Source organism: Schistocerca nitens, chromosome 4, assembly GCF_023898315.1.
Source record: "Schistocerca nitens isolate TAMUIC-IGC-003100 chromosome 4, iqSchNite1.1, whole genome shotgun sequence".
Taxonomy (NCBI): Eukaryota; Metazoa; Arthropoda; class Insecta; order Orthoptera; family Acrididae; genus Schistocerca; species Schistocerca nitens.
The window spans coordinates 962836519-962863765 of NC_064617.1; the positions used below are offsets into that span (position 1 = coordinate 962836519).

Sequence of the window (27247 nt, forward strand, 5' to 3'; positions counted from 1 at the left end):
ATCCGGACACATTAGTTATCGTAACTGCAAGGACTACCCTAGCATGCATCCCGTCAGATACAAGTTCCCAATTATCCACACACTATTGATTGGTGCACCTTGTCCATTATCCTCATAACTCACGTTATTTCCCCGATTCTCGGAAGAGTTCGAGCTCAGTGTGCATATGCAGTGAAGAGATCATTGGCCGTCCTCGCCTTGTACATATGTGGTGTCTACTCTTTCGAACATGTCGGAAAGAACAGACACCACACTTAAATTTAAGTGTTAGGACGTCTGTACTGACTACGTGTAGTGCAGCCTTGTGCAGCAGGACACCGACGAAAAATTTAGAAATCGAATAAATATTAATGGAGAAGGTAAAAACTTTGGTTTTGCTGGTAACATTGTAATCCTGTCAGAGGTAGCAAAGGACTTGGAAGAGCAGTTGGACGGAATAAAGAGAATATAAGCTTTTGAAGTGTGCTACTATAGAAGAAGGCTGAATAATGGATGAGTGTATCCAGTAACTAATGAGAAATTTACCGCGAACTTGTTCAAAAAAGGGATCGGATGACAGGACCATCCTAAGGCATCAATAAATCGTCAGCTTGGTAGGGTATTCAGGGAGGGGGGCCGGATGAATAAAAATTGTGGAGGGAGACTTAAGCGTGAATACAGTAAGCACGCTGAAAGTGATGTAGGTTGCAATAGTTATGCACAGATGAAAAGGCTTGCAAAATATAGAAAGCGCAGAGGGCTGCATCAAACATCAAACCAGTCTCTGAAGTGAAGACAGAACAACTACAACAAATTTAGAAATTAAAATTTGGTCGACGAGTGACAGCATGGGACCACACCGCCATTTTACATCTGTTTGTAATATTTTTCTCCTGCTCGTCGTTTCTGCACGAACGTTGTCATCTTCTGTACATTAGAGCTTTGTTTCGGTCTACTTTTTGTTTCGATATACTTTTTGTTTTCTATCGTCACTCATTCGTCGCATATGGCCATACCAAATCTTATAAAATTATCTGGAGGTTATACAGGATATAACTGCAAGACTTCGTAAGGTTATAGCCTGGTCAACACTGAACACAAACACAGAAGTTACCGTCTCGGAGAAGTTTGAGCTTATCTTGGTGAAGTTTTACCGCGGTTATGTAAAATGTCACGTCAGACATTACTGTGCTATCTTGGCGAGAACAGGGCTATCGCGTGTCGGCTTGTCTTCTTATACGTGCCTAATACATCTATGGTGCATGTAAAAATGTAAAACATACTTCTTTGACATACTTTGCATATCTAATAATTGCCTATGACAATGCGGGGTTTTGAAATTGTCCAGTAATTTGTGAACACTGTGTGTTTTTCCTTGTTTTACTTAAATATTTGGCATCTTCATCTCTAACAAGTTTCACATTCGTTCTCCTCTTTTGTGTTGTGAAACTTACGCCTGCGTAACTTCACTATGAAAACCGGAATTTCACTACCCTCCTTCTCTTTTATGGTCTGTGTTTTACATTCGTAAATCGATATACATAAACACTGAACTTGCACTGCAGTGGGTTCTGTAATCTATAACAGGACTCTTGACGGGCCGTATGATAATACGAATGTATTTACTATCGCTTACTCAGTTTATCTGTGTAACGTGCAAGATTTAAATTCATATTTGAAACACTTAAGTCACATTCCTTTTGTATAAGAATTTGAGAGACTAATTAAGAGATTATAAAACCCCACATGGTAGTAATCCTGTTTCTACTCGATGTTCGTTATTGTCCATATTGGCGTCTTAATATTCTTCCTGTTGGCGTTATCAAATCTCTTCTTGTGAATCGGCTTAGACAACTGGTAGTTAATGCCTTGAAAGTGGGATATTTTTCTAAAATCAAAATGTGCTGTCTATTTTTGTGTGTTGCATCAAGTTATTGTATTTTTGGATAAAAGATGGCTACAATAATTGAAAATTGATACGACGGGCCGGCCGGTTCTAGGCGCTACAGTCTGGAACTGCGCGACCGTAACGGTCGCAGGTTCGAATCCTGCTTCGGGCATGGATGTGTGTGATGTCCTTAGGTTAGTTAGGTTTAAGTAGTTCTAATTTCTAGGGGACTGATGACCTCAGAAGTTAAGTCCCATAGTGCTCAGAGCCATTTTTTTCAAACGACGGATTAGAACGTTTCATGAGAATTAAAAAAAAACATAAAGAAATGGGTGAAACAAAAATCACAATACATTGAATATCAGGTGAGGCAGAAATCAGTAACGATGTTGAATTCTATCAACTAGGTGGAGGAATTAAACAATACAGAGCACCGAGGATGAAATAAAAAAATAGACCAACCCGAGAAAAGACTTGCTGATCTCGAAAATGACCCTAGAATGCTAGAAGTGGTTAACTGAATGTACCTCTTGGGCATAGCACTGAGAAAAATTAAAGTAAGGCTGCAGATCGACCAGGATTGTGATTGGTGCAACAGAAGTATGTTAGAACTCCCTGAATATTCCCGCTATGAAGCAGTTATTGGTAGAGTGGGAAAGAACAGCCTACTGTTGGTAACTATTATGTGGTGATACCAGCTGATGAAACAGATGCATTTAATCCTGAATTGAAAACAGATGCAACGGCGAAAAATGAGAGATGGTTACTACTCAGACCAGTAGAACATATCCTGTGGCTTAGATGTCCCACTGTTCCTCAATACAGTTTCCTACTGAATAAGTACATGTGTTAATATGTCCAGCTCATTAAAAATGTTCTTTGACCTTGTCCGAAATTTCAAGATATGACACACATCATCCAACGACGAGATGTTAAACCATCAGAAGATGTTCTTTCAGAGCCCCAACTCCACAGCAGACCAGTCTTGTAAATCGGACTTCGTCCGTGAAGCGAAAGGATTACTATATGCAGCAAAATACACCGAAGCGCTAAAGGAACTGGTTTAGGCATGCGTATTCAAATACAGGGATACGCAAACAGGAAGAATATGGCGCTGCGTATGGCAATGCCTATATAAGACATCAAGTTGGTTGGTTGGTTGGTTTTGGGGGAAGAGACCAAACAGCGAGTTGATCGGTCTCATCGGATTAGGGAAGGAAGTCGGCCGTGCCCTTTCAGAGGAACCATCCCGGCATTTGCCTGGAGCGATTTAGGGAAATCACGGAAAACCTAAATCAGGATGGCCGGACGCGGGTTTGAACCGTCGTCCTCCCGAATGCGAGTCCAGTGTGCTAACCACTGCGCCACCTCGCTCGGTCAAGACATCAAGTGTCTGGCGCAGTTGTTAGATCGGTTACTGCTGCTACAGTGGCAGTTTATCAAGATTTAAGTGAGTTTGAACGTGGTGTTATAGTCGGCGCACGAGCGATGGGACACAGCATCTCCGAGGTAGCGATGAAGTGGGGATTTTCCCATACGACCATTGCACGAGTGTACCGTGAATATCAGGAATTCGGTAGAACATCAAATTTCCGACATAGCTGCGACCGGGAAAAGATCTTGCAAGGACGGGAACAACGACGACTGAAGGGAATCGTTCAACGTGACAGAAGTGCAACCCTTCCACAAATTGCTGCAGATTTCAGTGCTGGGCCATCAAAAAGCGTCAGCGTGCGAACCATTCAACGAAACATCATCGATATGGGCTTTCGGATCCGAAGGTCCACTCGTGCACCCTTTATGACTGCACGGTACAAACCTTTACGCCTCGTCTCGGTCCGTCAACACCGACAAAGGACTGTTGATAACTGAAAACATATTCCCTGATCGGACGAGCCTCGTTTCAAATTGTATCGAGTGGACGGAGGTGAACGGGTATGGAGACAACCTCATGAATCCATGGACACTGCATGTCAGCAGGGGAATGTTCAAGCTGATGGAGGCTCTGTAATGGTGTGGGGCGTGTGCTGTTGGAGTGATATGGGAGCCCTGATACGTCTAGATACGATTCTGACAGGTGACACGTGCGTAAGCATCCTGCATCCATACATGTATATTGTGCATTCCGACGGACTTCCAGCAGGACAATGCAATACCCCACAAGTACAGGATGGCTCCAGGAATAGTCTTCTGATTTAAACGCCTACGCTGGCCACCAAACTCCCCACACATGAACATTATTGAGCACATGTGGGATGCCTTGCAACGTGCTGTTCAGAAGAGTTCTCCACCCCCTCTTACTCTTACGGATTTATGGACAGCCTTGCAGTATTCATGGTGTCAGTTTCCTCCAGCACTAATTCAGACATTAGTCGAGTCCATGCCACAAAGTGTTGCGGAACGTCTGCGTGGTCGCGGGTGCCTTGTCAGTGTATTTGAAAAATTCGGTCACCAGGATACCGGCCCAGAAACGTGTATCCGAAAGTAAAGTCAAGTTTTCTGTTAGTAGTGTAATGATCGGTGTAGCTGAGATCCACGTTTCGTGAGAACGACAGTTTCACTTTTCTTTTATGTTAATATTACTGTGGAGGTGTTAGAGCGAAACAGGCTGCAGTGCGCACATTGCAGACAAATGTATGCTCGTTTTTTGAAACACCTAATTGCATCTTCCGTGTGACTCGCTAGGAGGGAAGAATACTACACATATAAAAAGAGCGTCCGGCTGTGTGTCCAATAGAAACCATCCGGCTAGCACACATTCTCTCTTCCGGAATCTCATAACAAGACCAGAGAGCAACTGCGACAATATAACTTGCTCATTCCGTCTTATATCGTGAAACGGGTTCAAATGGCTCTGAGCACTATGGGATTTAACTGCTGAGGTCATCAGTCCCCTAGAACTTAGAACTACTTAAACCTAGCTAACCTAAGGACATCACACACATCCATGTCCGAGGCAGGATTCGAACCTGCGACCGTAGCGGTCGCGCGGTTCCAGACTGTAGGGCCTAGAACCGCTCGGCCACTCCGGCCGGCTGTCGTGAAACGGAATTTTCATTTTTACTTACTTGAAGGTAAGACGTCGAGCTACGTCGCTCTCTGAAAAGGAAGTCGTATTCGACCCCACTTCAGTGGAGTATGGCTCTCCGATTAAAGAATTACTTACAACGACAGCAAACTCCAGAAATTATTTTCTCCTTCAAAGCTGTAACTGGGATACAATCTGTAAAAAGAAATACAGAAGGTCTTTCGGTAAGTTACTCTGTATTGCAGTCTGGAATGAATTTCAACTCTCATTTGCCAGCCGGTGTGGCCGTGCGGTTCTAGGCACTTCAGTCTGGAACCGCGTGACGGCTACGGTCGCAGGTTCGAATCCTGCCTCGGGCATGGGTGTGTGTGATGTCCTTAGGTTAGTTAGGTTTAAGTAGTTCTACGTTCTAGGGGACTGATGACCATAGATGTTAAGTCCCATAGTGCTCAAAGCCATTTGAACCATTTTTTCAACACTCATTTATAACATCTCGAAACTTTTTATCAATTTTCAGCGTCACTTTTGTTTTTAATCTCCGAACAAATCTTTTTCGATGTCCATATCCTGCGATATCTCTCACTCCTTCTCCTCAGTTGTTCACAAAAAATCTATATTAATCCTATTCTGACGTAAACAAAGAAATTACAGTCTTCATATGCCTTCTCACATTTAAATCTCGCTGCTCCTGTTCCGAGTTCATGTCACTCACTCACAGGTGGCATTCACGTCTGCTGTCAGTTGTTTTCTAACTTTCAAAGCCTGATGGCACTCGTCGCTCCTACTGCTCACAATTAGACAGTCTATACTTTTGCTGAGCGTTTCTTTCTCCAGAGTGTACACCAAACATTTTTTGCGCCATTAAAACACAAAAAAACAATATTTAACATCTACTCCCTCCTTCCTCAATAGTTTAAAAACATTTTACTTAAATTTTGATTTCAATTTGGACCCTCCCCGGCCCTCAATCAGCGCTCCCCCCACCTCATCCCCCTTTCTCTCCCCTCCTCCTCGCCTCCTTTTCCCCTACTCCCTTTTCCCTTGTCCCCCCCCCCCCCCCCCCCGACGGCAGATCCTCCCAGGTTTCTATACGTTATCAGCGTGATGCGTTAGTATTTTTTCGATGCCGCTATACAGTGTCCTCTAGTAACGTGGTTTTAATTGTGTGCTCGATCTGTTTTTCGTCCATGACTATTCGATGCTACACAGTGCACCACATGGCTGTTTTCATCGTTCTTCGACTTTTATGCTCCGGCCGTAATTTGCCTGGTACCTTTTAAACTAGTGTGTGTTTTTTGTGTAACATATTTTTTTTTAGATTTTTATCTCCGGTTTACAGTCACCGCTTTGTATGCTTTCTTTTCTTCTGTTCCGCCCCTTGTTGTTTCCATATTCCGCCATGTTTTCTTCTTTGTATGGTTTTACATGTCTTCCTGTCTATTTATGTCTCTCGGCTGAAGAGCAGCGCTTAATCTGCTGCCGGCCCGCCCCTGATGGGGAATGGAAATTACGATAAAGGAAAAAAAAAAAGAATTCAATTTGGTGCTCATAAAACAATCTGCTTTGTTTTATGGGACAAAAACACACAGCTTGTGAACAGATTCGCTAATTCTACGAGTGAAAAATGTGCACGAAAAAGTGCTACTTTACAACGTGCCTTTGCCAATCCATTTTCTCTGCTAACAGGTAACGAGGCAGTGTCCGAGTCTGAGTACACAGACATGGGCCGTGTCATCGAGTTCCGCTACAGCTCAGAGATCGGCAGAGGATTCCGCCAGAACAACCCGCTCAAGTGGTTCTACAACTTCGGTAAGTGCCTTACTCATTCACAGAACCTCTAAGACTTTACAGCACCTGAGAACACCTTCTTGAGCCCGTGAGAGCTGAATCAGTTCTATCAGAGTAGTCAAGTAAACGACAGAATTCAAACTTGATATTTTGCTTCGTCTTGATGTTATGCAGTATAAGGTATGTGACACCCCATCTGGTTGCGATAGGAGTATTGGCTCACAGCCACGCTGGATGCAGAGCGCATGCCACCGCACTACTAGGTTGTGCAGAGGTCTGTTGACACTGCAACGATGTCTCCGTCAATACTTCACAAACTAACTAACGGTGTGTGCCAGAATATACTTCCTACGTTTTACTACAGTTAACCCTCCCGCATCTTCTTCCTTTCCTCCTCAGCCCCTTATAGTTTCACAGTTTCTTGTCCGACGAACAATTGTTCACTGTTGTTGTGGTCTTCAGTCCTGAGACTGGTTTGATGCAGCTCTCCATGCTACTCTATCCTGTGCAAGCTTCTTCATCTCCCAGTACCCACTGCAACCTACATCCTTCTGAATCTGCTTAGTGTATTGATCTCTTGGTCTCCCTCTACGATTTTTACCCTCCACGCTGCCCTCCAACGCTAAATTTGTGATCCCTTGATGCCTCAAAACATGTCCTACCAACCGATCCCTTCTTCTAGTCAAGTTGTGCCAAAAACTTCTCTTCTCCCCAATCCTATTCAATACCTCCTTACCTGCTTTTGTTGATGTTCATCTTATATCCTCCTTTCAAGACACTGTCCATTCCGTTCAACTGCTCTTCCAAGTCCTTTGCTGTCTCTGACAGAATAACAATGTCATCGGCGAACCTCAAAGTTTTTACTTCTTCTCCATGAATTTTAATACCTACTCCGAATTTTTCTTTTGTTTCCTTTACTGCTTGCTCAATATACAGATTGAATAACATCGGGGAGAGGCTACAACCCTGTCTCACTCCTTTCCCAACTACTGCCTCCCTTTCATGCCGCTCGACTCTTATAACTGCCATCTGGTTTCTGTACAAATTGTAAATAGCCTTTCGCTCCCTGTATTTTACCCCTGCCACCTTCAGAATTTGAAAGAGAGTATTCCAGTTAACATTGTCAAAAGCTTTCTCTAAGTCTACAAATGCTAGAAACGTAGGTTTGCCTTTTCTTAATCTTTCTTCCAAGATAAGTCGTAAGGTCAGTATTGCCTCACGTGTTCCAACATTTCTACGGAATCCAAACTGATCTTCCCCGAGGTCCGCTTCTACCAGTTTTTCCATTCGTCTGTAAAGAATTCGCGTTAGTATTTTGCAGCTGTGACTTATTAAACTGATAGTTCTGTAGTTTTCACATCTGTCAACACCTGCTTTCTTTGGGATTGGAATTATTATATTCTTCTTGAAGTCTGAGGGTATTTCGCCTGTCTCATACATCGTGCTCACCAGATGGTAGAGTTTTGTCATGACTGGCTCTCCCGAGGCCATCAGTAGTTCTAATGGAATGTTGTCTACTCCCGGGGCCTTGTTTCGACTCAGGTCTTTCAGTGCTCTGTCAAACTCTTCACGCAGTATCTCATCTCCCATTTCGTCTTCATCTACATCCTCTTCCATTTCCATAATATTGTCCTCAAGTACATCTCCCTTGTATAAACCCTCTATATACTCCTTCCACCTTTCTGCCTTCCCTTCTTTGCTTAGAACTGGGTTGCCATCTGAGCTCTTGATATTCATACAAGTGGTTCTCTTCTCTCCAAAGGTCTCTTTAATTTTCCTGTAGGCAGTATCTATCTTACCCCTAGTGAGACAAGCCTCTACATCCTTACATTTGTCCTCTAGCCATCCCTGCTTAACCATTTTGCACTTCCTGTCGATTTCATTTTTGAGACGTTTGTATTCCTTTTTGCCTGCTTCATTTACTGCATTTTTATATTTTCTCCTTTCATCAATTAAATTCCTACCTTTTTGCAGTTTCTTCAGTTTCAATCTGCAGTTCATAACCAATAGATTGTGGTCAGAATCCACATCTGCCCCAGGAAATGTCTTACAATTTAAAACCTGGTTCCTAAATCTCTGTCTTACCATTATATAATCTATCTGAAACCTGTCAGTATCTCCAGGCTTCTTCCATGTATACAGCCTCCTTTCATGATTCTTGAACCATGTGTTAGCTATGATTAAGTTATGCTCTGTGCAAAATTCTACAAGGCGGCTTCCTCTTTCATTCCTTCCCCCCAATCCATATTCACCTACTATGTTTCCTTCTCTCCCTTTTCCTACTGACGAATTCCAGTCACCCATGACTATTAAATTTTCGTCTCCCTTCACTACCTGAATAATTTCTTTTATCTCGTCATACATTTCATCTATTTCTTCATCATCTGCAGAGCTAGTTGGCATATAAACTTGTACTACTGTAGTAGGCATGGGCTTTGTGTCTATCTTGGCCACAATAATGCGTTCACTATGCTGTTTGTAGTAGCTAACCCGCACTCCTATTTTTTTATTCATTATTAAACCTACTCCTGCATTACCCCTATTTGATTTTGTATTTATAACCCTGTAATCACCTGACCAAAAGTCTTGTTCCTCCTGCCACCGAACTTCACTAATTCCCACTATATCTAACTTTAACCTATCCATTTCCCTTTTCAAATTTTCTAACCTACCTGCCCGATTAAGTGATCTGACATTCCACGCTCCGATCCGTAGAACGCCAGTTTTCTTTCTCCTGATAACGACGTCCTCTTGAGTAGTCCCCGCCCGGAGATCCGAATGGGGGACTATTTTACCTCCGGAATATTTTACCCAAGAGGACGCCATCATCATTTAATCATACAGTAGAGCTGCATGTCCTCGGGAAAAATTACGGCTGTAGTTTCCCCTTGCTTTCAGCCGTTCGCAGTACCAGCACAGCAAGGCCGTTTTGGTTAATGTTACAAGGCCAGATCAGTCAATCATCCAGACTGTTGCCCCTGCAACTACTGAAAAGGCTGCTGCCCCTCTTCAGGAACCACATGTTTGTCTGGCCTCTCAACAGATACCCCTCCGTTGTGGTTGCACCTACGGTACGGCCATCTGTATCGCTGAGGCACGCAAGCCTCCCCACCAACGGCAAGGTCCATGGTTCATGGGGGGAATTGTTCACTATGAGCTCAAATTTCTATAATTATTCGGACATGATTGTACTCTGCAAGGAAAGGTAACTTGAAAGCAATACTTTACGAATGGAAGAGGAAGTAGAAGATAATGAGGTGTGTTATACGGAACACTGAAAATAATTTGACAGAGGACTGTAAGACTTGATTTTTGAGTCTGGTTCCCCGTTGTGCACCACTGTGGTTGTACAGTCCCAGCTGTTGTGAAGATAACAGAGTCTGAAGTGGCCACCATCACCAGGACATGAATTGTATCTTTCGCATCATTACATTTTTCAATGAATAAAATGTGAGATTGTTCTATAATATTCTCGAGATTTTGCGAAAGTTTGTCGTATATTCTAGAATATCCTCGACTGTTATGCTATGCAATTTCGTAACAGCACATATCCTAACGAGTAGTACAGCGTAGCAAAGACAGAGGAACAACTCATCGAAAGGGTGTATTCCCTTGTAGAGAGAAGCTTCGCAAACAGATGATGATTGTACGAGGGAACAATTTTAGCAACAAAAAATGGCGTAGTTCAACACACATACCACTGAATGTGGTATAAGGTACAGGTGGAGAAAAACACTAAAATATATTGCTGCAGTGATAAACCAAGACAAAAGCCTAAACTTCCCAACAGAATTCCTAAATTCTCTCAGTGTTCCCTGTATACCCTGGCAAAAAAGTTTCTAAACAATGTTACAGGTGCGGCAATATTTCGCGGAAAAGAAAAAGGCAGGTCAGTATTCATACCACGAAATCCACTCATTTCAGCTAACTTACCATTCAGCTTTAAAAAAGCTCCAATTCCTGGTATGATTAGCGTGCAGTTCAACTATAGATAAAACAGAAAGGCAAACATTCCAAACTTGCGGTGTGAATTTAAAGGTGTCGCGTTTCTCGTACGGACATCTACACGTAGGGTGTTTGCGTGTTAGACAACCACGAAACGTATTCCTCTTTGCACACGAAAGCAAAAGACCAAATGCATTTTATAAGAATATCATTAATCACACCTTTTTTTTTTGTAAACCCGACAACACATGATGAGAACAGAACAAGCGTAGAGGATCCCTTATAGCTAATAACGATAAAATTTCCCTGCAGGTGAAGCCTGGGCTATGGAGTCCGACGAGAACGTCGTCGTCTTTGTTGACAACCACGACAACCAGAGAGGACACGGAGCTGGAGGTGACCAGATTCTGACCTACAAGGTGCCGCGCCAGTACAAGGTTCGTGGTTAATATTAGCTGACGTATTGGCCTTACACATTAGTCATTCTTCGACCAAAATGGCGATTTACAGTCAACCAAATAACAGTATAGTTCTAACTCTTCAGGCTTTCCCGGCGAGATCTTGACATGTGGAATAATCGGGTCTACTGCCGGATGTTTGTGTCGCTCTGGACAATGTTTCGGCCACGTAACTCGCTGCCTTCTTCAGGTGCTACCTGAAGAAGGCAACGAGTTACGTGGCCGAAACATTGTCCAGAACGACACAAACATCCGGCAGTACACCAAATTATTCCACATGTCAACAGTATAGTTGTTAAATAACATATGTTTGGATCTTCAAGTTTTATTTTTGGCGTACACACTGCGTTCCCGCTTTCGCACTCTCCCAAACACAAGCGAAACGAACTTACCATCTAATTTACAGAGAAACTAAAACACAAGCATTATTTGCGCTAATGTTCGCGAGAGATAACACTTACTGGTCGTGACTCGCTTGTCGTATTAACGCTCATCCTTTTTTGTAGCTACACTTACGCCGAGCTGCCACCATGAGGACATTAATTCGATGTGTACCTTCGTACAATTAATCAGCAATGTTAGATAGTTTGTCTGGACACTTCCAATATTGTTCTTGGTTCTGGCACACGTTGGTCAACATAAAGTACTTGGTCCTCTCACGGTTTTTGTTCAGTGACTCTCCTTTGAACTGCTAACTACATTTTCTTTGTTTCATTCTAGAAAATAAAGAAAAAGATAGTTGCTGGACTAAAAAGAGCAGTTATACTAGAAAATGCAACCATGTATAATTTCATCGTGTACTGTAAATATCACGAAGAGATTCGGACAGGACGTTGTTGAGCAACAGTTACCTCTCCCTGAAATAGACGCTACATAGAATACATTTTGTGTTTGCTGTTTCGTTCGCTACGGCTTTGCATCGATCGCTAACGAAACACAGAAACAGGAATCGCGTTACTGCCGCAAGAATAAAGATTCTAGTCAGTGTTTTGTCTCAAGTTCCGAATCGAGTAATGAAAAAATAAGACTATTGAAATGTGTACCTTTTACATAACTGTAAAGTTGTGTTCGTCTTAACAGATCAATAAACAGGCCATGCAGTGGTGAGAATTAGGCAAAACTAATGGTGTGTTTTTAGCATAGCGGGGGGTCGGACGGAAGGGGAACGCGACGCTGAACTCTGCAAATGGTTCAAATGGCTCTAAGCAGTATGGGACTTACAGAGGTCATCAATCCCCTAGACTTAGAACTACTTAAACATAAATAAGTAGGATTCGAACCTGCGACCGTAGCAGCCGCTTGGTTCAGGACTGAAGCCCATAGAACCGCTCAACCACAGCGGCATGTTGAAGTCTACCTCGGCCTAGTTTGGCCACTGGTAACAGCAAATTTGTTTCGGGCTTGTTTAGCTGGGACGAGACCTTCACAGATACGCCCATCCCATCCCAGTGGCAATGAGGTGTCAGGCGTCACGGAGATGTTTAATACACTACTGGCCATTAAAATTTCTACACCAGCTTTTCAGAGCATTCACACAACGTGCTGACATGAAGAAAGTTTCCAACCGATTTCTCATACACAAACAGCAGTTGACCGGCGTTGCCTGGTGAAACGTTGTTGTGATGCCTCGTGTAAGGAGGAGAAATGCGTACCATCACGTTTCCGACTTTGATAACGGTCGGATTGTAGCCTATCGCGATTGCGGCTTATCGACTGTTAGCAGAATATGGAATCGGTGGGTTCAGGAGGGTAATACGTAACGCCGTGCTGGATCCCAAAGGCCTCGTATCACTAGCAGTCGAGATGACAGGCATCTTACCCTTGACGCTGCATCACCGACAGGAGCGCCTGCGATGGTGTACTCGACGACGAACCTGGGTGCACGAATGGCAAAACGTCATTTTTTCGGATGAATCCAGGTTCTGTTTACAGCATCATGATGGTCGCATCCCTGTTTGGTGACATCGCGGTGAACGCACATTGGAAGCGTGTATTCGTCATCGCCATACTGGCGTATCACCCGGCGTGATGGTATGGGGTGCCACTGTTTACACGTCTCGGTCACGTCTTGTTCGCATTGACGGCACTTTGAACAGTGGACGTTACTTTTCAGATGTGTTACGACCCGTGGCTCCAACTTTCATTCGATCCCTGCGAAACCCTACATTTCAGCAGGATAATGCACGACCGCATGTTGCAGGTGCTGTACGGGCCTTTCTGGATACAGAAAATTTTGGACTGCTGCCCTGGCCAGCACATTCTCCAGATCTCTCAGCAATTTGATAACGTCTGGTCAATGGTGGCCGAGCAACTTGCTCGTCACAATACGCCAGTCACTACTCTTGATCAACTGTGGTATCGTGTTGAAGGTGCATGGGCAGCTGTACCTGAACACGGCATCCAAGCTCTGTTTGACTCAGTGACCATGCGTATCAAGGCCGTTATTACGGCCAGAGGTGGTTGTTCTGGGTATTGATTTCTCAGGATCTATGCACCCAAATTGCGTGAAAATGTAATCTCATGTCAGTTCTAGTACAATATATTTGTCCAATGAATACCCGTTTGTCATCTGCATTTCTTCTTGGTGTAGCAATTTTAATGGCTAATAGTGTATTCAAATTCCAAGATCGCGAGTTATACGAGGTGTGAAACAACGTATTGATTCCTTCCTCATGTATAGCTCGAACTGTTCGGGATTGTAAAAATAAGAAAAATTGTAAGTCAAGCATATTGTAACCACAATCCTCTTCACCCCACATCATTGACGAATGGAACGGGGAAGGCGGGAAATGAGTGTGATGGATGAAGTACCCTTATCCACGCGCATCAAGATTTCTTGTGGACGCTGTACGTAAACGGAGATGTAGATGTTGATATCAATGCAGATGTAGATGCAGATGTAAGTGTATCTGCAGATGCAGATATCTTGGGTACTTAGATAAGTTCGTAGCGATTTTCCATAAGTGCACATAACAAAGACTTTAGTCATCATTAATATACTCTCCTTCACTATTTAAAACACTTTGCCAATGCTGCGGTACCTTTTCGACTCCACGACTGCAGATATCACGTGGTTTCGAAGCGACGAACTCGCCGAGACAAGTTCGGAACGCATTTTCATCCGGAAAGGAAGTTCCTTCAAGGTTGTTCGATAGAGATGGGAAACGGTTAAAATCTGAAGGCGCAACATCAGGTGAATAAAATGGGTGTGGAATAACTTCCAAACCGAACTCCTGTAGTGTTTTTGTCAGTGTATCTGGATGCGGGCGTGCATTATCGTGGATTACCATCATTTACGCAGTCTTCCTGTTCGCTGTTCTCGGATTGCAAGACGCCTCAGACGTCACAACTGCCAGATATAGAGTTCAGCAGTGATGGTAACACCTCGGGGAAGCTATTCATAGTACACCACACCGTCGCTTTTCCACTAGAGCCGGCACTGTGGCCGAGCGGTTCTAGGAGCTTCAGCCCGAAACTGTGCTGTTGCTGCGGTAGCAGGTTCGAATCCTGCCTCGGCCATGCATGTGTGTCAGACGTCGTTAGGTTTAAGTAGTTCTGAGTCTATGGGTCTGATGACCTCTGATTTAAGTCCCATAGTGCTTTAAGCCATTTGAACCATTTTTCCACTAGATGCATAACAATCTTTTCTTGATGCGCGCAGATCTTTTTTTACGGGGGGATGCTCCTTTGTTTGGGAGCAACAACTTCTTTCTTTTCCTAATGTTAACATGGAGACACCGTTTCTCGTCAGTAGTAACGATACCGCATAGAAATGGTCGGTATGGTTCGTGAGCTGATTGATGATGACTAAGCAGAGCCTGCACATAGGCCACCCGCTGATTTTTGTGATTTTTGGCTTAGAGCATGCGGCAGCCATAGATCAGATTTCTGAACCTTCCCACTGCACGTAAATGTCGAACGATGGTGGGATGATCACTGCTCGTCACAACTGCCAGATATAGAGTTCATTGATGTGGATCAATGCGGATAAATACATTCAAGCGACGTTCATCAAGCCTCGAATGTCTTCCTGAACGTGGAGAGTAACTAATGTCAAAACTTTTCTCGTTAAAAACGAGGAAACCACTTTCTTCCCAAGCTCCGTACAACGGCTTTATCGCCATACTTGGTGCAAATGTTTGTGGCTGTCTCCGCTGCTGTCACCCTTCTAATGAACTCAAACGGAAGAATATGTTAGAAACGTCCCGATGTCTCCATTTGGCACTCCATTCTACATCTACAGCTACATTTATACTCCGCAAGCCACCCAACGGTGTGTGGTGGAGGGCACTTTACGTGACACTGTCATTACCTCCCTTTCCTGTTCCAGTCGCGTATGGTTCGCGGGAAGAATGACTGCCGGAAAGCCACCGTGCGCGCTCGAATCTCTCTAATTGTACATTCGTAATCTCCTCGGGAGATATAAGTAGGGGGAAGCAATATATTCGATACCTCATCCAGAAACGCACCCTTTCGAAACCTGGACAGCAAGCTACATCGCGATGCAGAGCGCCTCTCTTGCGGAATGTGTCACTTGAGTTTGCTAAACATCTCCGTAACACTATCACGCTTACCAAATAACCCTGTGACGAAACGCGCCGCTCTTCTTTGGATTTTCTCTATCTCCTCTGTCAACCCGACCTGGTACGGATCCCACACTGATGAGCAATATTCAAGTATAGGTCGAACGAGTGTTTTGTAAGCCACTTCCTTTGTTGATGGACTACATTTTCTAAGGATTCTCCCAATGAATCTCAACCTGGCACCCGGCTTACCAACAATTAATTCTATATGATCATTCCACTTCAAATCGTTCCGTACGCATACTCCCAGATATTTTACAGAAGTAACTGCTACCAGTGTTTCATCCGCTATCATATAATCATACAATAAATGATTCTTCTTTCTATGTATTCGCAATACATTACATTTATCTAGGTAATGGTCAGTTGCCATTCCCTGCACCAAGTGCCTATCCGCTGCACATCTTCCTGCATTTCGTTGCAATTTTCTAATGCTGCAGCTTCTCTTGTACTACAGCATCATCCGCGAAAAACCGCCTGGAACTTCTGAAACTATCTACTAGGTCATTTATATATATTATGAAAAGCAATGGTCCCATAACACTCCCCTGTGGCGCGCCAGAGGTTACTTTAACGTCTGTAAACGTCTCTCCATTGAGAACAGCATGCTGTGTTCTGTTTGATAAAAACTCTTCAATCCAGCCACACAGCTGGTCTGGTATTCCGTAGGCTCTTACTCTGTTTATCAGGTGTCAGTGCGGAACTGCTTCGAACGCCCTCCGGAGGTCAAGTGTCCACAGCTCCACTCTCTATCTCCAAATCATAAAACAATATATAAACTTATTGTCAATGTCAATTAAATTCGCCAACAGCCGTGTAACTTAAGATGTTATTTTATTTTATTTTGAAGGCTACCAGTTTCAGTATTTCATTATTCCATCCCTCCAAATAAACGAAAATGTCATATGGACCCATAAATCTCTGGAGGTCTGAATTCAGTCGTTACGTTAGTGCTTACTTTTTGCTTAATTCTCACCACTGCATGGCCTCTTTATTGATCTGTTGAGACAAACACAACTTTACGATTAAGTAAAAGGTACACATTTCAATAATCTTATTTTTTCATTACACGATTCCGAACATGAGACAACACCCTGACTAGAACCTTTATTCTTGCGGCAGTAACGTAATTCCTATTTCTGTGTTTCGTTAGCGATAGATACAAAGCCGTAGCGAACGGAACAACAAACGCAAAATGTATTCCTTGTAGCGTCTATTCCAGGGGGAAGTAACTATTGGTCGACACTGTCCAGTCCGAACCTCTTCGTGATATTTACAGTACACGACGAAATGATAAATGTTTGTATTTTCCAGTAAAAATGCTCCTTTTTGTCCATGAACTATATGACTATATATGACTCCAATGACATTTTCGTTCAATTGTAGAGATGCGTATGCGGCCTGAAGAAGGCATAATGAAATGCTGAAACTGGTAGCCTTCAAAATAAAATAAAATAACATCTTAAGCTACACGGCTGTTGGTGAATTTAATTGACATTGACAGTTACGTAACCGGCCGATGTCCCCTGTGCACGATGGACCAACAGAGACTATATGTAAACATAGATAGCAACAGTGAACTACAAATAAAAAATTACTATCGGTAAAAAAAACATCAGCAACCGGAATACCAACATGCAAAATAAAAACACTACGAACTTCTGCATCAACCTAATGTTTGTAGACGAGTACGATTCCCGGAGGGGCCAGGGATTTTCCCTGCCTCGAGATGACTGGGTGCTGCTGTGTCGTCTCTTCATTATCATCATTCATCACCATTATGGTAGGAGGAAGGCAATGGCAAACCACCTCCGCTAGGACCTTGCCTAGTCGGTGGTGCGGATCTCCCGCACCGTGCCCTACGCTCCTCTGAGTATGGGACATCATCATCATGATCATCATCATCAGCATCATGATCATCATGTAGATGTCTGGTTCTTTATAGATGGCGGTCGCCTTTATGCTGGCGTGGCCCTTCGGAGCACCTCGTCTCATGTCCAGCTTTGCCTTCACGGACACCGAGGCTGGACCACCCATGGACGAAAACCAGAACACCATCTCGCCCACTTTCAACGAGGACGGCTCGTGTGACGAAAACTGGGTGTGCGAGCACCGCTGGCGACCCATCTACAATATGCTCACCTTCAGAATTGCCACCGAGGGTTAGTTCTCTTTTATGTGTGAAACTATCACATTAAAGTAACTTACTCCCGCCTTGCAGTACTCATGTTCGCGTCTTGGATGTCAGACACTCTTCTAGTCTTTCCGGCTATTTTAAGCTACAAACAGTGCAAAACGATTCACGGCTTGCCGTACTAGTAATTCTTAAAAAATATCTTCTGATTTTTTTTTTTATGAGCTGCTACTGGCGGTGCCCTACGTTGTCCTGTACGAGAGACTGAGCAGAGCGCTACGGCCTTTGGTGTTTCAGGAACGAACGCCACGAACTGGTGGGACAACGACAACAACCAGATAGCATTCTGCCGCGAAGAGAAGGGATTCATCGTCATCAACGACGAAAATGTGGACCTTCAGGAGACGCTGACGGTTAGTAACTGATCCTTGATGCCTTGCCGGCACGCTGAAAAGGGATTGTCCTATCACCATCTCTCACAAAATTTTTGGACTCTTATGTGTGGCTCTGACTATAAACTAGGTAACAATGAACCCATTGAACGTTCTGGTTCGTACTTGTGTGTACTCCTCTGTGTAACGCAATTTTTACTGCTTGCAATCGGGATAAAAAATGAGTCTCTAACAGGATAATAAACGCTGATGCTACAAGCACAGGTTGTTAACTTTTCTGTATATATGGGCCCACAAACGTTAGAAATTTAATCAGGTAAATCATTCTCTTGATTAGGCTCTTTTTTATTTTTGAAATAAGTACTTCATTTCACGACTTTTTCCTGTTAGCCAATGTAACATCCTTAGGGATTTTCAAGCTACAAAATGCCCAAGGGGGCGAAATTCTCCAATAGCGAAAGATCACAAAATAAAGTATTTATTTCAAAAGTTAATGAGAGCAGGCTCAGGAAACAAATATTCCTGTATTTCTGGGAAAGGAAATCAACAATAGCATGTATTACAGAAATAACGAAAGATCTAGAAAGAAACAGTATGAAAGAATCGGAAGTACCAGACAAACTTTTTTAGGAATAAAATATTATATTTGGAAGGCTTTCAGGATGTTGGAACAACATAGGCAGAAGAGAGGAAAAGACAACATGAGGAAAAGATCAAAAAGCACTGGAAAAATAGAAAAGAGCAAGGAAGGAGGAAGAATTGAGATTGTTAGGTGATCCTAGTTGATCAATACGAAAATAAAACACCCTACGCAGGACAATGACTGCCCTGAAAAGACAGGTTGTGTTCCTCGAATCGAAGACTGGTGTGATAAACCACTCCATGCTGCTATAAACTGTACAAGTCTCTTCGTAAATACAACAAACTACATCCAGCTGAACCTGCCGGCAGTAGTCGAGTCATGGTCCCCCTCTACAATATTTTCCCCCATTCACCATTCCCTCCATTATAAATAAACGGTTACTTCATACTGCAGGATGTGTCTTCTTACACTAACCCTTCATTTAGTGAAATTCTGCCGTAAGACTATTTTTTTTCTATTTTGATACAGTATTTCCTCATCAATTTCTTCATCTACCCAGTAATCTTCAGCATTCTTTTTTAACACTTTATTTCAAATAGTTCAATTCTATGATGTTTCCTGAATGATTTATCGTCCACATTTCACAACCAGCCAAATATTTACAAAAAATAATTCTTCACATTTAAATTTATATTCGATGTTCAGGGAGCTCTCTGTTTCAGAAATGCTTTTCTTATTAATGCCATTCTACATTTTACATCCTCTTTACACCTGGCGCCGTTATTTTGCTGCAACTGCGCATTTCTTACGATAATTCGCTCAAGTTATCATCGTGAAAATATCTCTTGCGAAGAACAATCGCGAAGACATGCCTTAAACGGAATGCTTGATAAATGCAAAACCAATCAGTCAGATGGTAGTTTGCTTCTACTTATTTCCCGATAGTAATTTTGTGGTGTTGATGATGACTTTACCTGGTACATAACACTGCTTCTGTTACAGCATTGCTTAAGGGTATGAATAAATTCTTCCAGTGAACTTCATAGTATCTTTGTCTCGCAATTTGTGCCCTCTAAGGAAGATAAGATTTTTCTGTTAACTTCCAAAAGACGTCACACCTCTGCATTCGTGGTACCAGGCGTTAAATCGGTTTGCATTGTGAATCATTATGCCTACTACACTGAATACTCTTCTATGTGGGACTGTTCCCAGTGCTGGGGTTTGGGACTGAAATAATAAGCAAACAATTTGGTTATATGGATACTGTACAATTTTTCTTCAAGCGTGCCCGTGTTTAGCTACGTCTTTGCTAATTTTCAGACGTGCCTCCCTGCTGGAGACTACTGTGACGTCATATCTGGTGAGCCGACGGACTCGGGCTGCTCGGGCAAAACCATCACCGTCAACAGCGACGGCACGGCCACCTTCGAGATCCTCACCACGGACGAGGAGGGCACCATTGCCATCCACGTGAACGTAAGTGACTGCCTCGCATAACCTCTTCAGAAGGTTTGGTAGTATATTTCTATGTCGATTTGCCCCTTACGAGACTAATCTGTTAGCTCCATACCATGGCAGCTATAAACAAAATATAGTACGCCTTGTCCTAACATGATTGGGTTTCACTTTTTGAGACGGTGGTGTATCCACACGTTTACACCGCTTGCTTTACTCAAATGTCTCGGGATCACAGGGCTGTATCCAGCAGTCTTTGACCGCGATTAGGCGGCTGAAGGGGTCAGTTAGATTAGCTTGACACATAAAGAATGAATCGGCTGATGCTATAACACTACGGGCGTTGCGCGTCCGTGCGTGTCCTACACTGTTTCCGGATAACAGAATTTTCCAACCTGTCACAAAGAGGCCAAGTATAAAACTCTAGCAGCGCATTTGCCAAATATGGCATAAATTTATCACAAGTGTCACCCTCTGGGAGGATTTTGAAAGTTTTTGATCGTGTGTTACCTAACAGACAGAGGGAATCGAACGTGAATTTCTTAATGGTAGCAGTTAGTAGATACCAGAAAGACTAAAATTTTGCAAGAAGTTACACTAACTGAGTTCTTGTAAATGCAATAATGAAATGGTCGTCAGCCTAGTTAGGCATAATAATGTGAAAATATTATTTTGAATGAGTCTATCTTTACTCTTGCAAAAGGAACTATCATTAATTCTTTCTCATTAAAATGCAATGAACACCTGCATTAATCAAACGGCCGGTCAGTGTGGCCGGGCGGTTCTAGGCACTTCAGTCTGGAACCATGCGACTGCTCCGGTCGCAGGTTCGAATCCTACTTCGGACATGGATGTGTGTGATGTCCTTAGGTTAGTTAGGTTTAAGTAGTTCTACGTTCTATGGGACTGATGACCTCAGATGTTAAGTCCCATAGTGCTCAGAGCCATTTGAACCATTTGAGCCATTCATCAAACGAACTACACAGTGAATAACAGTAGTTAGAAACATCATACGTAATCAATCATAAAAAATTTGGACTTTATCCCTGTTGACCACAATATTCACTTTTACATTTCACTACTTGAGCAAAGGAATTATTACCAAAGGGTTACACAAGATTAAGTGGCATCTGCTGAGAATTAACGTTTGACTAACACACATATACACATCAAAAATGCAATAAGATAACACACAACACATATCTTTTATATATTTTTTTTTAAATGATTACTTTAGGTTTCTTTAGCTAGAAAACAACTATTCAGTTTGGTTTCTTCCTGATATAAAAGAATGAAATGGGGTCCTACAAACCATCCGTTCTTTATATAAGCAAACTATATACGCTGTTCAGAAATATTTTGCCTTATGATAAAAGCTGAATTACTGCCCCACTTAAGATCATTTATCTTGGAAAGTTTTAACATTATTTGTACTGACAATACTCTCTACAACTTCAGAAATGACTTCAAGTACATGTTCAACTTTAAACAGCATCAAAACCAAATGTTTTATAACACCACTTGTGAAGCAAGTGATTTTCACTGACAACTTTTGTACTGCTGAACACTAAAACACTGATATTTGTAAATTAGAAGCAAACTAAAACACATTGGAGATTTTTATAAATTCATCAGTAAGTGTCTCCCTTGATTTCAACGAAACCATTAATCTGACTATCCACATTTATATATTTTTGCATTCAGAAATTAGGCATAAGCAATAACACAGATTATTGTCAGTTTTCACACACAGGATACTTGGTGTTTAGTAGTTTTGAGGAGAGGACCATGTTAGGTATGATGAGAGCAGCAAATTCACGGTTCTAACACAAAGTTCAGCAATAGTAGTGGCGCAATATTGGTGGCGAGCACGTGGCGACTACCTGGTCTCTCCTTTGGCAGTAATATGCTCTATTTAGTTCTTCTTGGCGGTATGAATATCGTTTTTAGAGCCATTTCCAATGCGTGAGCACCATTCTACAGCCACAATTACACCCGAGGCCATTCCATCTCAAACGTGCGCTGTTGACTGGTCGGCTGGTGGCTACTGACCACTCCTGCTGCGCTCTGTCGCTACCCGCTCAGCCTGAACGCCACTTCAACCTTTTCTTTGCGCGCCAAACCACTTCCGTAGCGGAGGAGAATCACTATGTCTTTTATGTTATACAATACAATATCCCTAAGAATGAACCAGTTTATACAATACAGTTTCTCATACATAAAAAACCATAGTTAGTAAAATTCCATTATTTAAGCACACTATTACGTTAAACAATTTATACATCATAAAGTACCACCTCCGTCCAATTATCCAAAGAACTTAGCTATTAACGAGTAAACACTTCTCAAATAAAGTTGCACTATTCAAAGAGAGATCGTCTGCCACTTCGTTCCTTGTCATTGATCTCACTGGAAGCATCTGCGCGACCTATCCACTGTGACTTATGATGGTCCATCGATACTGTGTATTACCATAAACTTAGCGCAGTTTGTTGCAGATTTGATCCCAAATGCAGAAAACGAGTGGTCCTCCAATTTATCAGTGGGCAGGGCCATTTTGTTTCGCTCTTGTAACGGCCTCTTGTAGTATTGTAGCGTGGGGTTTTTGTGTCTTCCTGGACTTCACATATGTGGCAAGAGAAGTAAAAATTAAATTATGTTTTTTTTTTTTTTCGTGGTGGCAGTTGAATTTTTGACAGTTTCTGTTACGGTGTTGATTCTGAAGACATGTTTGATGCAGCTTTCTGGGTTCCTCTATCCTGTGCAAGCATCTTAATCTTCGACCAACCTCTGCATACTACATTCATTTGGAGCCACTTACTGTATTTGTCGGTTCGTTGCCCTCTACAGCTTTACCCTCACTCTTGCAATCTTTACCAGACGGCAACTGAGAGATATATACCACATAAATTAATAAGTGATGGTACTGATCCCCAATGGTACACAAGACGAGTCAGATTACTGTTGCAGAAGCAACGAAAAAAATACATGCCAAATTTAAAAGAACGCTAAATCTCCAAGATTGGCAAAGTTTTGCATAACTTCGAAATGCGAGATGCTTTTAATAATGTCCACAACCAAACTCTGTGTCGGAATCTGTCACAAAACCCAAAGAGATTCTGGTCATACAAAAAAACATACCAGTGGCAAGACGTAATCAATTCCTTCACTGCGCGATTACAACGGTGGAGTCACAGATGACAGTGCCACTAAAGCAGAGTTATTAAATACGGTTTTCCGTTTCAACAAAGAAGACGAAGTAAACATTCCTGAATTCCAATGAAGAACAACTGTAAAGATGAGAAACATAGAAGTAGATATCCTCGGTGTAGCAAAGCAGCTTAAATCACTTAATAAAGGCAAGGCCTCTGGTCCAGATTGTATACCAGTCAGGTTCCTTTCAGAGTTTACTGATACAATAGCTCCATATTTGTACTTAAAGACTGAAAAATTGCTCAAGTCACACAAATATCCAAAAAGGGAAATGGGAATAATCCGCTAGGGTTTTAGAACATATACTGTGTTCGAACATTATGAAGTAAAGCGAAGAAAACGATTTATTGACACATAGCACGAATTCAGAAAATATCGTTCTGGTGAAACACAACTGGCTCTTTATAGTAAGACATAATGAGTGCTATTGACAGGGGATGTCAAACTGATTACATAGTTTTAGATTTCCAGAAGGTTTTCGACACCGTTCCTCACAAGCGTCTTCTAACCAAACTGCGTGCCTCGGTTGTGCGACTGGATTCGTGTTTTCCTGTCTGAAAGGTCACAGTTCGCAGTAATAGACGGAAAGTCATCGAGTAAAACAGAAGTAACATCCAGTGTTCTCCAACGAATTGTTATAGGCCCTCTGTTGTTCCTGATCTACATTATCGACATACGTAGGAGATAATCTGAGTACCCCTCTTACATTGTTTCAGATGATGCTGCCATTTACCGTCTTGTAAAGTCATCACATAACCAAAACGAATTGCAAAATGATTTAGATAAGATATCTGTGTGGCGCGAAAAGTGGCAGTTGATCCTGAATAAAGAAAAGTGCGAAGTTATTCACATGAGTGCTAAAAGAAATCCGCAGAATTTCGATTACGTAATAAGTCACACAAATCTTATGGCTGTAGATTCAACTACTTAGGAATTACAATTATAAATAACCTGAATTGGGACGATCACATAGTTAATGCTGCGCGTAGAGAAAACCAAAGACGGCGATTCATTGGCAGAACACTTAGAAGGTGCAACAGGTCTACTAAAGAGACTGCTTACACCACGCTTGTCCGCCCTATTCTGGAGTTTTGCTGTGAGGTGTGGGATCCGCATCAGGTGGAACTGACGGATGACATCGAAAAATTCCAAACAAGGGCAGCTCGTTTCGTATTATAACGAAATAGCGGAGATAGTGCCACAGACATGACACGTGAATTGTAGTGGCATTCAGGCGTTTTCCGTTGCGACGGGATCTTCTCATGAAATTTCAATCACTAGTTTTCTCCCCCGTTTGCGAAAACGTTCTGTTGACACCCACCTACTTAGGCAGAAATGATTGCCCGCATCTCGTGGTCGTGCGGTAGCGTTCTCGCTTCCCACGCCCGGGTTCCCGGGTTCGATTCCTGGCGGGGTCAGGGATTTTCTCTGCCTCGTGATGGCTGGGTGTTGTGTGATGTCCTTAGGTTAGTTAGGTTTAAGTAGTTCTAAGTTCTAGGGGACTGATGACCATAGATGTTAAGTCCCATAGTGCTCAGAGCCATTTGAACCAGAAATGATCATCACGATAAAATAAGAGAAATCAGGGCTCGCAGAGATAAATCTAAGTGCTCGTTTTTCCCTCTCGCCGTTTAAGAGTGGAACGGTAGGGAGACAGTTTGAAGGTGGTTCACTGAACCTTCTGCCAGGCACTTTTTTGTGAATAGCAGAGTAGTCACGTAGATGTAGATGTAAACTGGCCGTTCCTCCACACCTCAAGGCGTCTCCTATTAACCGAATAGTTCCATTAGTCAAATTATTCCACAAATAATTTTTTTTTCCAATTCTGTTTACTGCCTCCTCTGTAGTTACTCTAGCTGTCCATACGATCTTCTCTAGTACAATGTTTGTAAAGCTTTTATTTTCAGTTTCTCTCACTTTTTCGTCCTCGTAGCATTTCCTTACAAAGCTACTGTCCAGGCAAATATCTCAGAAAAAATTTCTCAATTCTTACACTTATTTTTACCGCCAGAAATAATCTTCGTGCTATAGTTAGTCTGATTTTTATATCCTCTCTCTTTCGACCACCTAGTAAAATTCGCCGGCCGCTGTGACCGAGAGGTTCTAGGCGCTTCACTCCGGAACCGCGCTGCTGCTACGGTCGCAGGTTCGAATCCTGCCTCGGGCATGGATGTGTGTGATGTCCTTAGGTGTGTTAGGTTTATGTAGTTCTAAGTCTAGGGGACTGATGATCTCAGACGTTAAGTCCCATAGTGCTTAGAGCCATTTGAACCGTTTTTAATAAAATTCATGTATTGCTTTTAGTGCCTGATTTCCTAATCTCAGTCCCTGAACATCGACTGATTCAACACGACCGTATTCAATTATCCTTGTTTTATTTTGGTGGATGTTCTTCTTACAGCGTCATTTCAACTCACTATTGATTCCATTCCACTGCTGTCGCAAGTCCTTTGAAGTCTGTGACAGAATTAAATTATCTTCGGAAAACCTGACAGTTTTTATTTCCTCTCCCTGAACCGCAATTCGCTTTCCTAATTCCTTGTTGGTGTCGTTTACTGCTTGCTCGGTGGACAGATTCTGTACAAGTTGCAAAGGACCTTCTACTCTCAATACTTTATCCTTGCTGACTTCAGAAGTTTAACGAATATATTCCAGTACAATTTGTCAAATGCTTTCTCTAAACATAAAAATACTGTAAACGTAGATGTCTTATGAGTACTACATGTATATCAATACCCCCAAAAACATACTGTATTTCCACGCCATGTCCTTTGATATTCACTTTTCAGTTCCCACAAGAACAGCTCCTCCCGTCATGTCCTAATAGCACACCTGACCGAGTGAGCATTACATTAATCTGTGGCCAGTGACTGACACAGAGCCATCTTCTTGTTACAGGCCATGTCTGGGTCCGGCGGACTGACTACAGCTGCGCCCACTGGATCCACCAGCGACAGCGGCCACACGACGGACCCCTGCGGTTGCGAGTCGACCACCGAGGTCACCACCACGACCACCACGGAGAACCCGTGCCGCTAACCAGACAACACAGTGTTGCTTCACCTTGCATAAACCAATGATCACTGTGAACTGTATCATTTACTAGTCTGTGCACAATAAAGTCTAGTTTTTACTGCATTGAAATGTGAAGTGAAATACTTCAAACTGTTTCCATGAGCTTGGTATTCATGACACTTTGCTATATGTATTGACTCGTTCTACAACTTTTTATGGCACTGCTTCTTCAGTTGTACTGTAACGTCGCAGCTATTTACATGACTGCAGAGTTTTGCATAAGTTTTATTCCGTTAGGTCAAGCTGTATTGGAGGCTGGCAACGAAGCCTCCAACCCAGGCCGTGGTGTGGTCGGCTGCTGGCGTCATAATGCCATCTGTCGTGGTGTGCGGACCGTGAGAACTGGTCGTGTGGAGCGTACTAACGAGGGACCTTCTGGAAGGAGCATCGAGTTATGAGCTCCCACTTCGCCTGCTTTAGAGATGGGTCGAACTCGTTCATTCCCGTGAACTACTTCATTCATTTCACTCTTTGCCGTGAAGCGTTCAAATGAAGTAGTTCATTCATGAAGTACGGAAGCCTGGCGAAGTTGCCCAGTTCGCCGCTCAGGCGGAGCTACGCTGGCATCGCTTCGCTCGTACAATAAAACTTCTTAATACTTCATAAGTTTACCAACAGATGGCCGAACTATGCAGTAACGTGCACGCAACGTTTTACACACTTACAGCGTCTGAGTTAACTTAAACAGAGCATGGTCGAAGGGGACAAAGGAAAGATAAACAGAGA

The 27247-nt window shown here is 42.7% G+C and overlaps 1 protein-coding gene across 1 annotated transcript in view; it reads left to right on the plus strand.

The window, feature by feature from the left end:
- LOC126253644 (alpha-amylase 1-like) overlaps nucleotides 1-26590 on the plus strand; it is a 75308-nt gene extending 48718 nt beyond the window's left edge. The window contains exons 6-11 of the mRNA XM_049955147.1: nucleotides 6582-6704; nucleotides 10941-11065; nucleotides 17615-17831; nucleotides 18101-18216; nucleotides 20099-20254; nucleotides 26345-26590. Coding sequence (XP_049811104.1) covers nucleotides 6582-6704; nucleotides 10941-11065; nucleotides 17615-17831; nucleotides 18101-18216; nucleotides 20099-20254; nucleotides 26345-26485 — 878 coding nt within the window. The 3' untranslated portion in view covers nucleotides 26486-26590. The remainder of the gene's footprint in view (nucleotides 1-6581; nucleotides 6705-10940; nucleotides 11066-17614; nucleotides 17832-18100; nucleotides 18217-20098; nucleotides 20255-26344) is intronic.
- Nucleotides 26591-27247: the final 657 nt, after the last annotated feature.